General features: G+C 44.5%; 1 protein-coding gene across 3 annotated transcripts in view; it reads right to left on the reverse strand.

Moving 5' to 3' along the window:
* Positions 1 to 15,022, reverse strand: part of Armc2 (armadillo repeat containing 2) — a 117,699-nt gene that overhangs the window by 13,790 nt on the left and 88,887 nt on the right. For all 3 annotated transcript variants that reach the window (XM_074077091.1, XM_074077103.1, XM_074077098.1), the window contains 5 exons: positions 14,452 to 14,770; positions 5,555 to 5,677; positions 5,150 to 5,263; positions 4,022 to 4,154; positions 3,513 to 3,673 (listed from right to left, as the gene is read on the reverse strand). In XM_074077091.1, the coding sequence (XP_073933192.1) occupies positions 3,513 to 3,673; positions 4,022 to 4,154; positions 5,150 to 5,263; positions 5,555 to 5,677; positions 14,452 to 14,770 (850 nt within the window). The remainder of the gene's footprint in view (positions 1 to 3,512; positions 3,674 to 4,021; positions 4,155 to 5,149; positions 5,264 to 5,554; positions 5,678 to 14,451; positions 14,771 to 15,022) is intronic.

Genomic DNA, 15,022 nt, shown 5'->3' on the forward strand with positions numbered 1-15,022 from the left:
CTCAGATAAACCAATAGTAAGAAGTGACTATAGTCTGCCAGGAGGTTTTAGACAATAGTCTTTGTAAGTCCCTTTCCAGAAAGACTCAACATCTCAACCATGTTGAGCACCATTACTTTCTTTCTCTCTCTCTTTTTTTCTAATCAGCCAGCAAGAAAAAAAGTGAGGTAACTTTTATTACTATGCCAATTGTTCCATCGTTATTTCCAAAAACAGCATTCATACGTCAACATGGGCTTTTGTGATTTAACAGTTCATCCTGTTTTCAAAATAGCCTTTTAAAAAAGCTGTCTTTGCAAAAGAATTGAAATTCCAGTTACTCTCATCTACAGGCCCTTTTCACTTGCTGCAGCCCAACTATACAAACACAGCCCTGATGCTTGTCAGAAGTAAGGGTCTGAGTGCCAAGAAGCAGTGCAGACCACACAGACCACAGGGCCCAGCCCTCATAATTCATAGGGTGGGGCTCTTTTCAGCATAAATTATACTAAGGAGTTTCATTGTGAAATTTCTATACATGCATATAATGGATTTTGATCAACTTCACCTCCTCTGTTGGGAGGCGCTCTTGGTCACATGAGAAATCTGGCATGCTTGTATTGGGAACTTGACCCCCCCAATCAAACTATTGATTTTGTTATCCATGCCACAGTCTCCCCTTCGTGGGATGGGGTGGAGCCAGGGTGCCCTATGTAACAGAACAGCAGAAAAACATGGATGTTTATATTCTGATGAAAATTTATGGCTCTGTTATAATATGACCTTAGGCAAGTCACCTTACTCTTCTAGACTGATTTTTCCCATCTGTTACTTAGCTAATGACTGCAGAACCTCTTGTGAGGATAGAATAAACTTGTTTTTAACAGTACAGCTGGGAGTGGTGGGGCACACCTGCAATCCCAGCACTCAGGAGGCTGAGGTGGAGGTTCAAAAGTTCGAGGCAAGCTAGCCCAGGCTATGTAGCAAGAGCCTGTCATTCATAAGTAAATAAATCCTTTTAAAGGTATATAGCACTATTAAAACAAAGGTAGCACTCTTGTCAGCCAAATCCATAAGCATTTATCAAGTACCTAGTTTGTATGAGGCAATTCAATATCCTTTCCCTGAAGAGATTCAGTAGGATGGGGAAAGAAGATAAAATGCATAAAACAATAATACAGGAGAAACCACACAGGCCATAATGAATTGCTATATAAGAATGGGCTTCCTATGACTAGACTACGACCATGACCTTCAAGAGCTAGAAGAAGGGCCTGTAAGGACAGCAGCGTGTGCACAGACATGTAGGATATACGAATGTGCCAAGGCCAGAGGCCACAGAAGCCTAATGTGGCCATAAGGGACAGTTAGGAACCAAGCAGCAGGCATAAGCCTGCCACACAGAAGAGCCTTCCAGGTGTACTGCCCCATCCACAGCCTCTTCTGATTGGTCCTGGTGTAGTGTGCCCACCATCCTTATTATTTATGGCTAACCGCCCCAGTGCTAAGTAACAAAGGAAGCCACACATAGCTTCGCACAGGGGCCCACAAAAGCTTCATGCCACAGGATAGTGACTCACTGAGCCAATCATACCTTCTCCCTCAATGGGAGACACAGAAAAGCATGCCACCAGCAGAGACCCAGAAAGACAAACACTGAGTATAGCAGGTAGAAGCCTGAGGTAGCAGAAGCCATGACAAAATGGGATCCTAGGCGAGCAGGGGGAGGAAAGACCTTTTTCCATCACAGCAGGGACAGGGCAGAACTGGATGCTGAACTGTGGAGCCCAGGGTGGGGGCTGATGCTGTCTGCTACTGAGGGGTCCCTGAGGACTCGCTCCTGAGTGCTTCTCCAGGAGGCTTTGGGCTGTATCTTGTTTCCTGACTTCTTCCTTTTCTGTACATCCTTCCCTTAAACTCTTTCATGAACCAGAGAGGAGGATCTCAGTCCTGGCTGCGTATCAGACCCACCGGAGGAACTTTCAAAACCACAGATTCTCAGCTCTGGCTCACCCCAGAGCTCCTGCATCCAAATTCCTAGAGCTGGGCCAGGATAGGTGTTGTAACCCCATAGCTGACTTTAGTGCCCAACCCCGCTGCCAGCTAAACTAAGGCTACCTGAGCAGGCAAGTGCTTTTGCTTCCTGAATTTGAGAAAGCTTGATGTTCATGGAGACTGTGAAATTCAATCATTTAAAACCATGCTCATTTTTTTTCTTACTCTGCATTTTAAAACCTACAAAATTATATTTATCTGGAAAAGAACAAAACCTCACAAAAGTAAGGCAAATCTGATTCTTTCAAATACCTTTTGAGTCTGGGTTCCTGATCAGTAATACATTGTTACAACACTCAGACTTTACAAAGCACTTTAGCCATACATAGTTTGAGGACAGGCTCTTTGTCATGGCTACTCACTTATCATTCTAACAACCCTGCAGGGTAGACATTGATTATCCTTAACTTAGAGGTAATAAAATGTAAATTCAGGGAGGCTAAGTCCAAAGTTTAAAAACTTATAAGGGACAAAGCAAGGACTTGAACTCAAAACTGTGTGACTACAGCCTTCTGGGTCTTTCCCCATGGTGGTATTGTCATGTCCACATTTTAGAGATGGCAAGACAGGCTGAGAGCTTCCTTTGTTCAAATTACACCAATGCCCACCAGGAGGATCTGAACCCATGGCTTCTGAATCACAGATTCACAGCCTTTCTACACAGCCTTGCCATCCTATGCAGTGTTGGGTCACGATAGGTGTACATGTCTTCCGTGTAAGAAAGAGGTTATTGAAAACACTCAACTCATTTAACTGACCCAGATCATTGTTTTTAGATCTAACAAGGATAAAAAAAAATAGAAAAATTTTAAATGTAGGAACCAATCCTCTTTGGTTTATACCTCCAGTTTGTAAACCTACAGTTTTTACTCTTTAAGGATAAGGACCCCACTGTAATGCCAAATACCTTCACAGAGCTGCTAATTAAAGTGTATAGATTCATTTTAAAGTATGACTTAATTCAGAGTAGCTTTTAGCCATAGTTTCTCAGTTGCAACAGCGTGCTATATACTTTTAAGCAACCAAAATACATTTATGCTGAAATCTTATATTTATTCAGGTAAAGAAAATGAAAAAAAAGCCATAGAAGTGTTGGGTCTAGAGACCTAAGGCAGATGAGTGAGTATCCCATCCCCCAAGGAGAGCACTGTCATTTCTACATCCTGAGGAGATGGAGGCCTGCATTCCTACATCCTAAAGGAGAGATACAGATCTGCCACAGGGCTGATGAGCAAAATGCTCTCGATTGTTCCCTTCCCCCATGGCAGCATCCAAGGAGCTAAAAATTATATGTCTTAACTGTAAATAACAATAGTGATTGTTCCAGAGAGTTCCAAACTACAGTAATCTCTACCATTCTCTTGTTGCATATAGAAAAATACCCACCCAGACACATTGTGATCTTTATACAGGTCACAGAATACATTTTTCTTATGTCACTTGGATAAAACTCACACAGTCACAGTCAGGTGTCTTACCTAGAAATGATGGCAGCAGGGCTAAGAGTGTGTTGGTGTCTTCATCTCCAAAACACGATGAAGCATTTGTGATATTTTCACTGAAGTTCCACAAAGTCTTGCAGACCAAGCAGGCCAGCTGCCAATCAGTAGGACCAAAATCTCTTAAGCAATCCACTAACCTCAATTCAAAAAAGTCAAATTGAAAAGTTATTCAGTCAGAATCTATCTTCAACCTTTGAATTTTTAGCATGATGGTTATTCCTTCTATGATACTTAATATGCATTATATTTAATTCATTTAAAATAATTTTATCTCTACAAAGTTAAGTGGCTACAAAATAGCAAAAACCATGTCTGAATTATTTTAAGTCCAGTAGAACCTAACTCTCCTTTTCAGCTCCAGTTAGAGCTTCCAAATATTGAAATACCTCTGCTCAATTGGAACGAATCTTGGGGTGGGAGAGGAGGAGCAAAGTTCCCAGGAAAACTAGGTCTTCTGAGAGTCAGGACTTTGCCTTGAAACTTACTTTTTAATGCCACCTCCTTCTTTCAGGATGACACGCTTGTCTTTATCCACAGTGAGGTTTAAGAGAACACCACAGGCAGAAAAACAAATGTCCTGATGCTTAGAGTCTAGCAGGGCAATCATGAACTTGTGAACTGGGAAGACAGAAAACAAATGCAAACCGTGAAAGCTCAGGGGCCCCTGGCTGTATCTCACTTTACAAATGGCATGGGGGAAATGGGGAAGGAAGTCTCACAAAACTGGAAGTCCTGTTAGTGAACTTAGCCAGTTCTTCCCAAGTCTTCATCCATCTCCCAGTAGTGGGTTTCCCAACACCCAACACTCCCAGATCCTGCTCCCGGGTCCCCGTGTTCCCTGGTCTAATACTACCATTACTGACCAGCAATAGCTCCCTCTCCAGAGTCCCAGCAGGTGGGAAAGGACACAGGAGACATTTACCCCATACTTCAGGTTGTTCCTAAGGGCCCTTTTGAATTTCCAGGAGTGACTCTAAATGCACAGCCTGGGGTCAGTCAAGAGTAAGAAGAGCTTCTCAGACTAGTGTGTTTTAGAGCTCATGATGGTGGCTTCATCCTCTATCCCTTGATCACCAGCTTTTTTGCTCCCAAATTATGTTCTTACAGCTAATCCATGTTGACACATGAATGTCTAATTCATTTGTTTTAATAGTTGTAAAACATTTTGTTGTAAGAATATTACATATTTATGCAACAAAATACATCACATATACTTATCTTCTTGGTTGGATACCTCGGTTGTTTCTACTTCTTGCAATTACAAGCAAAATGTGACAGACATTCTAGCACATGAAGGAAAATCTCTTGAGCCCACTCCTGTGGGCACAAGTGATGAATGCATATTGTTTCTAGTACACACACACACACACACACACACACACACACACACACCCCATTCCAGCTCTCAGAGGCCATTCACCAGAGAGAAGGGAACACCGCCCAGGTCCAGCTCAGCACTCTGAGCTGAGCACCTCCCATGTGGAACAGAATGCAAAGCACTGTGAGTCTTAAAGCAGAAACAAGTATCACACTGTACTCCCTGCGCTCTGGAACCACTGAGCCAATTATTGGCAAGAAGTGCATGCTGATGAACTTAATTGTCATCAACTCACCATTGTTCTGCACAATGAAATCACAGATGTCATGGTCCTGGGAGAGATTTCCAAACACATGCACAGCCTCCAGGATTCCATCCATGTTGTTACTCACAAGGAGCTTTAAGAGCACTACATTGGATAGCCAGAGAAACAAAAACAGTGAATTTCAGTTTACATTTAAAGACTAATGAAGCCAATATCATATTAAATACTGATAACTCAAAAGTTAAAAATGATAAAATACCAACTATAAGGGAGTTCAGCAAGAATTCCCCATAATCAAGTTTTTCAGAAACAGACCAAACTCTCAGACATTTGAGGCATATATCACAAGATAGTAATTGCTTCCTTCCGTGTTTAGTTAATGAAGTCAAGGCCTTAAATGAGCATATGAGAATCCAGCCCAGCTCTGAACCTTACATTCAGCAATATACAGCTTTTTGTCTTGGATGATGGAATTCTTCACTTGGTAGAAAGACAAATTGTTGATGGTTGCTGTAGCATTGATCACCAGCTCCTCACAATCATCAAGTGACTTGTATTCTGAAAGGAAGTGATGAAGGAGTCAGAGACCCATGACACCAATGGTGTCTAGAAGCACTATTGGTCACTTCATTTCCTGGGACTCTGCCTGCAGGGAAATGCACCAAATGCAAGGCACCACTCCTGTTGGTGCAGACAGACATTATAACTTAATCCCATAGCCAGGAAGTCTAGAAAATTCTAGCAGGTCTAGGCCATGTGTCTGAAGTGAAGCAAAGTGGCCACCACCCCAGGAAGCAGAGCTGTCTCTGAATCCGGCAGTTTGCCCTGGCCTCAGGATCAAACAGGGACGCCAATTCCCCACCTCCCACTTCCCACTAGAATGGTCCTTAAGTCCTGATCCTTCCATAGCAATCAACTCTGCCTTCCAAACACTGAGAATCAGTCACCACTCATTCCTCTATCATCCCAGTCCATCTCTCATCTCCTAGTGCTTCTCTTCTCCCACTTTTGCCTCCCTGAACCTATTCTCAATGCAAAAATCCTCCAAAGTGAGTCAGAGTGTCACTCACCCCACAGCCCACCAATAGCTCCATCTTGCTTGGCCCACAGGCCCCCCTGAGTCATCCCCCTCACCCCACGTTGGTCCTATCTCCCTAGTTTCATTTTCTACTCCAGCCCCCAAGGCCAACCACACCAGTCTTCTTGCTTTTTTGAACAGGTCAGCCAGATACTTTTGCATTACTCCCTTCTGTCCAGAATATACTGTTCTTCCAGTTCTCCACTTGGCTCACTGCTCATGTCTTTCCACAGTTGCTTAGACATCACCTTACTGGATGTACGTTCTTTACCCATCCTATACAAAATAGCATCTGTTGCTCCCTCTTCCCCCTACCCCACTTTAATGTTCTCCATAGCACATATGGCCACCTGTCATTAAAGGTGTTGTGTTTGTCTTCCAGCTCTAAAATGTTGATTCTATGAGAACTACGGACTTGTCTGGTTTATTCCTTGCTTCATTCCCAACACCTAGAATGATGACTGGCACATAGTAGGTGCTGAAAAAATAGTTGCTGAATGTGAGAATGAATGAAAAATGAGGGAATGGACCTTTAGCATGGCATATAAGACCCTTAGTGATTTTGTCCATGCCTTTCTCTCCATGTCCCGACCCATCTCTTAACTTTTTGGCCACAGGACCGAGCAGATATAGGTATGTCAGCATTCCAAATAGTGACACAGCTTAGACATGGGTGACAGTGCAGATGGAGCAGAGCAGGCAGAGCGTACTTGGTGAAGACCAGTGTGCAAGAGAGAGGAGTTACCCTGTACTCCTGCTAGATCTCTCACTTTCATAACTGAGTGGCTGTTATGGTTTGGATAACTGTCTCTCAAAGACCCATACGTTAAAGGCGTGGTCCCTAGCCCTTGACACTGGGGAGGTGGTGGAGCCTTTGAGGGGTGGGGTCTAATGGGAGGAAGTTATGGTATTGGGGTGTGCCCTTGGGGAGGATATTGGGACCTTTACCCCTCCTCTTCCTCTCTTTCACTTTCCTGCTAAGGTGAGGTGCACGGTTTCCTTTGTCAGGTGCTCCTGCTCCAGCCATGATGTACTGACTCATCGCAGGCTCAAAACTAGGCCAGCCAGCTAGGGACTGACACCCCCACTAACTGTGAGCCAAAATAAACCTTTTTCTTATTAAGTTGATAGTCTCAGCATTGTTAAAAGATAGAAAGCTGACTAACAAGGATGTCAACCACATTCTCTGAATTAAGGGCAGGGGAAGAGGCCATGAACTCAGCTTTGGAGGATAGAGGAGCTCTTGGGCACCTCCAGGAGAGGAGGGCTAGGCAGTTGACTACAGGATTAATGATCACAGAAAAAGCCCGAGCCTAGTGATAGCAAACTAGTCATAGCAACTTCATTGGTCGCCCACCTCTCATCTCTCACCTCCCACCCTGCACATGTCCACCAGGGCCTGGAGGCTCCCACTTCCCTCTCCACCTGGCCATTGCCTGCTCTGGGAATCCTGCCCTAGCTGGGGAGGAAGGCTACCTCAGTACTTCTGTACACCTTTGCCAGGATCTGCTGGAGAGGAAATGCCTTTTGCCTCTTGTATGTAACCAAAGTTCCTCAGCAAACAAGAGGGGGACTGTGAGCCAAGTAAGAGCACTAGATCTTAAACTTTCTGACTTAATGGTCAGCCTTCGACCTTCTTTTACTTTTCATTAGAGGGCACAGTCTTTCTCAAGTATCACACTCAAAGGAAGAATGGGTCATTTGTTATACTGTGGAAGACATACCCTGGCTTTCAGCCCCTGGTCAGAGGCCAGCATGGGACCTAGTACACAGTAGGCACCTCATGAATATGAGGAGAATCAAAGCGGTAATAAGGCCCTATCTTGCTTATAGATTAAATACATGGGAAGGAAACAGAAAACTGAATTATCGCAGCCTTTGGTACGGCTTCGACAGCAAGAAAATAATCTAGCAGCCTCAAGTTTTCAGGATCTTGGCTGTCTTTGATAGACAAGGTAAAAAAAAAGAGAAACAAGACCTTAGATGTACCCTTGCTTGTTTTGACCATGACTGTAGAGCAGAACCTCTGGATGGCCTTGCTTACCTAATTTAACCCAGGTGGGCCTCAGTTTCCTTGACTGTTAAGTGGGGGATGGTAATTACACTTAGGTTACAGAGTTGCTATAAAGTTTAAATGTGTTAATATTCATCAAAAGCACATGGTGCCTAGTAGGTGCTAAGTAAATGCTCATTAGATGAATAGACAGACCATCCCAAGTAACAGCTCCTGGGGAGGGGCTCCAGTGGATGTCCTTGTGCCAGGAGAGGTTGCAGCCCTGGTTCCCTCCATGCCCAGATTAGTGACACTAGATGTTGGCAGTGCATAGAGACCTGTTTTTTTCTCTTGCCTTGGTGGAAGAATTCATTAGCTTGCCCAGAAAAAGCAAGGTAGCTCTTAAGAGACCCTGCCTCTTGTAGGACCATGTGTTGGGGCAGCAGGAATGGGCTAGAGGGTGGCCCTCACAACTACAGATCTTCCATCATGAACAGTGTAGAACATGTTTAACTCCATAAAAGCTGTTCACTAACAAGGCTTCAAGTGCTCTCATAAGCACTGAAGCCCACACTGATTATTCTCTAAAGGTGTGTCAGTCTCAGTCATCAGGCAACCATAACAAAATATCATAAACTGTTTGGCTTGAGCCAACGGAAATGGATTTTCTCACAGTTCTGGGGGCTGGAAGTCCAGTATGGTCAGGGTTCGGTGAGGGCTCTCTTCCTGGCTTGCAGATAACCTCCTTTTCCCCACATCCTCACATGCAGAGAGAGATGGAGAATGCTGGTGTCTTTCTCAGAAGGACATTAATCCCACATAAGGGCCCCTCCTCATGACCTATCTCCCAGAGGTCCCCATCTTCAAATATCATCATGCTGTTAGGTCTTCAACAGATAAATTTAGTAAGGGACACAATTAGTACATAGCAGCATCCTACTATTTCATTTCACAGATGAGAACACCAAGATGAGAAGTTACACAACTTATGTGACTTCACAGAGCAGACATCTGAGTCCATGGCTGCCTGACTCCACTGTCTTACTCTTCCCATAACACCTTGCTGATGTCAAGGACTCCACACTGCTGTGTTCCCATCCCATTAGAGCTGGTTGGGCAATAATCCATTTCTAACAAATATGACAGCACCATATTGCACTTGATTACTGACTCAGGTATATGAGAGGCTCTGGAATTTGGATCTGCCACTAAGGCAGCAAATCTCTGATTCTGGAAGCTCGTTGAGAGGGCTGGTTTCTTGTAAAACATCAATGATTTTTTTTGGAAGGGGCGGGTATTGGGGTTTGAATTCAGGGCCTTAGGCTTGTGAGGTGCTCTACCATTTGAGCCATGCCTCCAGCCCTTTTAAAAGTTATTTTTCAGGTAGGAGTTCATGTTTTTGCTGGGGCCAGTCTCTGACCACAGCCATCTTACCGTCAGCCTTCCTTGTAGCTGGGATCACAGGTGTGAGCCACCACAGTTGGCCCTTGAAAAGGGCCTTAAAAGAAAAAATCATCAGTGGGCTGGGTGAGGTGGCTCACGCTTGTTTATCCCAGCTACTCTGGAGGCAGAGATTGGGAGAATCTCTGCTCAAGGCCAGCCTGAGCACAAAACTTAGCAAGACCCCATCTCAATAAGCAAGTCCTGTGTGGTGGTGCACTCTGATCTCAGCTGCTCATAAGGCATAGGATCGTCGTCCAAGGCCAGCCCTGAGCAGAAAGCAGAAAACCCTATCTGAAAAATAGTGAAAGCATAAAGGGCTGGAGACTTGGCTCAAGTGGTAGAGCACCTGCTTAGCAAGCATGAGGCCCTGAGTTCAAACCCCAGTACTGCCCTGCCCCAAGGCCCTCTTTAAATAAGACTGGCCAGTAAAGGTGAGTACTGGCAGGGACAGGGGAGGGTGGAAGGATGTGATCTTTCCCATGTGACCACAGAGCAATCTGGCTGGGAGGAATCTCATCCCTGAAGATAAACAGGGCAACAGCTGCTGTGCCCTTGAGTCAGTGGGTATGACATGTCATGGGTAAGACGCTTCCATGGCCACAGTCACAGTCCAGTGCTGACCTGGGTTGCCCTAAGTTGCCTAACCTGTCACAGGGGGCAGGAGCTTGGGGCCAGCTTCCTTCTCCAGTGACTTCATCATCATTCACACGGAAGCAGATAACCAGGTGGGAAGTCAGCTGAGTCCGGTGTAGGAGCTAGGAAATTCACACAGCAGTTGAGCCTCACATGGGAAGGTAAGGGGGCATGGTTCTCTGTCAAGGGTAACTTTTGTCCTCCTTCATAAGGTTTTGGGGAGCTAAAAATCTATCAGGAGACAGGGTAGACCAGGATCCTGTGGCCCTAATAATCCTCAAAGAACAATAGGCTCAGGAGCTCTAACCAGTCACGGGCAGCAGGGTCTTCTTGCCCCTCCCTACCTTATGTGGACGGAGCTGTGACCCTACGGACTTCTCAAGGGAGGCGCCTTCACCTGCTTCAGGTCTAGCCAGAGAGACTGATGAAGGTAGGGTCAAGAATCTGTGTGGATTTTGTTGTCATTGTTATTTTCTTGATTTGTTTGAAGCCGTCTTTCAAGGTAGCCCAAGCTGGGCCTTGGACTTGTGATCCTTCTGCCTCAGTCTCCCAAGTCTTTCTCTCTCAGGCTAAGTGTACCACCAGGCCTGGCTCCAGAATCTATGTTTTAACAAACTCCCTGTATGAGTCTTACATGCAAGGAAGTTTAAGAACCACCAGATCAAAGTTCCATTGATCACTTAAAGATAACAGATGAAAAGTAGACTATCCTCTATCCTAGGGTACACTGGAGAAATCACATATAAATGTCCTCCAAATGAGTAAGTCAGAGCACCACTTTCCCAGAGGACTTGGTGAGGCACCATGGGAGTGGGCTGAGCTAAGGTGGCAGCCAGGGCCCCTGTGCTCAGTCCTGGCTTAACCCAGTCATTTCAAGTCAAATCTGCTTCCCAGCCTCTTTCTCCTGCCCCCAAAGCATCATCTTCTTTTGAATGAAGAGTAAGTGATTCATTCTACCCTTGCCCTATAGTAGAAACATAATTTCTAAACTCATAAAGCATATGTGAAGCCAGGGATTTCCTCACTTTCTATGGAAATATGAACAATTTTGGGACAGAGTCACACATAACTCCACTCCTGTTCACGATCAAGTGTCCCCAGTTCAGATGTATGAGGTCTGGCCTTCAGACCCTTCTCAGGTAGCTGCAGCCAGGTAAAGGAATTAGACCTGCAACAGATGAGAACTCACACAGTAGGTTCCAGGTTTCTGCCAGCTCCTTGGGAGCCACAGAGGCTATCGGTGGGTCCCCAGAGCCTGGGACTCAGCATTTAGTGGACAGAAGAATCACTTTTTGCAGGAAAGAGTTAACTGCATCCTACAAAGTCAGTTTCTGATAAGAAACTGGAAAGTGTATATTAATTAGTCCCACAGCTGATTCAGAAGCAGTCTATCTCTGGCCTTGGGCTGAGAAGCACCACCAGAAGGATTGGTCCTCCAGAAGGGGAGAGAGTGTCAGCAGACAGGGATGTACTACATCCAAATGCTGAAAGGCTGGAGGTGGGAACAGAGACTAAATTTCTGTAGCAGCTTCATGCATATACTCCCACATGGCGTAATGTGCAGTGAGCAGCTTGGAAGAGTTCAAGGCTAAATGTGTAGATTTTGATTTTTGTCATGGGGGCAGAACTCAGTCAGAATTTAAAACACTTTTCCTGAGACAGGTGATATGTACAGCAGAGAAACATAGGTGTGTGACCCGTAAGGTCACTGCATCTCTCTGAGTCTGTTTCCTTATCTGTCGAATGACAAAAATAACAAAAAACTCCCCTCACAGTGTTGGGACTTAATAGATACAAAAGTGCTTTTTAAACCACACAGCTCCATAACAAAGTAAGATCATCACTTACACAAAGCGAAAGCCACACACATCCTGCTGGCTCCTTAGCTCCACCCCCTCAGCCCCTTGGCTGTGCAGTTCCTGCCATGCATCTGACATTCCTCTACTATAGACAATGAGTTCCCTGAAAGTGGGTACCAGCCTACATTTAAACCTTGTTATGAACTGAATATCTGAATATCTGTGTCCCTTCACCTTCAAATTCCTATGTTGAAGCCCTCACCTCGAATAGCACTAACACTATTTGGAGATAGGTCCTGTGTGGGGAGCTGACAAAGGTTAAATGAGGTCATAAGGGTGGGGCCCTAAGCCAATAGAACTGGTGCCCTTAATAAGAAGAGGAAGAGACATCAGAGCACATTGTCCTCACAAGAAGATTGCCATGTATAAGCTAGGAGAAGAGCCTTTCTCAGACCCCAGGCCTGCTGGCAACTTAATCTTGAACTTCTATTCTCCAGAACTATGGGAAAATAAATTTCTGTTGTTTAAGCTACCCATTCTATGGTATTTTGTTACCGTAGCCTATGCTGACTAAAACAAGTCTGCAAGCACTATTTACAATAGCCAAGTTATGGAAATAGTCAAGATGCCCCACCACTGATGAATGGATTAAGAAAATGTGGTATCTATACACAATGGAATTTTATGCAGCCATGAAGAAGAACGAAATGTTATCATTCGCTGGTAAATGGATGGAATTGGAGAACATCATTCTGAGTGAGGTTAGCCTGGCCCAAAAGACCAAAAATCGTATGTTTTCCCTCATATGTGGACATTAGATCAAGGGCAAACATAACAAGGGGATTGGACTTTGATCACATGATAAAGCGAGAGCACACAAAGGAGGTATGAGGATAGGTAAGACACCCAAAAAACTAGATAGCTTTTGTTGCCCTCAACACAGAGAAACTAAAGCAGATACTTTAAAGCAACTGAGGCCAATAGGAGAAGGGGACCAGGAACTAGAGAAAAGGTTAGTTCGAGAAGAATTAACTTAGAAGGTAACACACATGCACAGGAAATTAATGTGAGTCAACTCCCTGTATAACTATCCTTATTTCAACTAGCAAAAACCCTTGGTCCTTCCTATTATTGCTTATACTCTGTCTTCAACAAAATTAGAGATAAGGGCAGAATAGTTTCTGCCTGGTAGCGAGGTGGAAAGGGGGAAGAGAGGGAGTGGGGGGGAAAGGGAGGGTACGGGGTGGGGGGGGGGAGAAATGACCTAACCATTGTATGCACATATGAATAAAGTAAAAATTTTAAAAATAATCAGATAAGTCTGCAACACATAGCATAGGTCTGACTATGCAGTAAGGCCTCAATAAATGGCTCTTCAGTTGACGAGCTGGGGGTGAGCAGAGCTCATATATTTTTGTCAGGCATTATACTCCTTCCGCAGAACAAGATCTTTCAAGAGTTTTCGTAGTGATTAAGTTAGTTGCCCTGGATTGAAATACTTGTGGGAAAAGACAAGGCTATAAAAGCAGAAATGGGGTGCTAGGGACTGAATCATGTTCCCTTAAAACCTGTATGATGAAGCCCTACTCTCAATATGATTGCATTTGGAGACAGGGCTTTTTAGGGGTATATATGGTTCAATGATGTCATATGGGTGGGATCCTAATCCAGTAGGATTAGTGACCTGATAAAAAGAGGAAGAGAAAGGGTTGGGGACACAGCTCAGCGGTAGAACACTTGCCTAGCATGTGCAAGGCCCTGACTTCATCCCCAGCACCACAGACAAGGAAAAAAGAGAGACCCCCGTCCCAAGGGTCCCACTAAGGAAGGACACGTGAGTGCACAGTGAGAAGGTGGCTGTCTACAGGAAGAGGCGCTCTCAGCAGGAAGAGAGTTGGATGGCCTCTTCATTTTGAACTTTGTAGCCTCCAGATATATGAGAAATAAATCTCTAATGAAGTCACCCAACCTATGATACTTTCTTGTATAGGGGGAAAGATGGGACCTGAAGATCTGGGGGTGATATTCACAGATAATTTAACAACTAGAAGAAGAAGAAAGAACTTAACTTTAGGCACATGAATTGCCCCAAGGAAAAAAATGGGTTTTAAGATTCTTCGTGGTTAGCTTGGCTAGTTTTTCACCACTGATTTTTACAATTGTTTTAAGTTGTGATATACTTCACTAACCCCAAAATTCACCCTTTGAAAGTACACAATTCGGTGGATTTTATGAATGACCTATGTTACAGTTTTTCAATCTGGATTATGTTTTAAGGCAGTTGTGAACAGAAGCAGATTTTCCTTTACACAGCTAAGGTTTGTTAAAGTTGTCCAAACGTTCACCACACCCCAGCCACCGACCCATCTCGGGCCACGGATCTTACCCAGTGTGGTGAGCAGCAGGCTCACAACTTGCCGGTTGGCGGCCAAGGCCGGGCCAACGCGCGGGTGAATGGCTACATTGGCCAGCACACGGGTCAGCTTGATGAGCACGTCCTCAGCCTCTGACGGGGGCCTCTGTGCAGTGGGCTGCTTGGCTCGTGCACATCCCCGCCTCTGCGAGTGCAGATCGAGGCAGTAGAACGTCTGGAATAATGACAGCAGTGTCTGGATGCTCCCTTTCTCTTTGGAAAAGTGTTCTCTAGCCTGGTTGTGTTTTGCCGTCAGGTTGCCAAGAATAAAAACTATACGAATGACTAAATCCTGCAATAAAGGAAAGACAAAAAATTACAAGTTTGAAGAGGCTAGAACAAATCCTTGGAAAGAATACAGTCATATTTAATTTATTTGCAATTTAATTAATAATAAAATGGAACACATCTGGCTTCCACTAATGCATACACTATATGATTTCCAAGATGGGTGCAAAGTGACAGAGATTAAAAGCAGTTGGAGGCAACGAAAGAATACAAACTGACTGATGTGATCAGTGAGGTCTATTAACTTCAGATCCTT

This window comes from Castor canadensis, chromosome 1 (genome assembly GCF_047511655.1).
Source record: "Castor canadensis chromosome 1, mCasCan1.hap1v2, whole genome shotgun sequence".
NCBI lineage: Eukaryota > Metazoa > Chordata > Mammalia > Rodentia > Castoridae > Castor > Castor canadensis.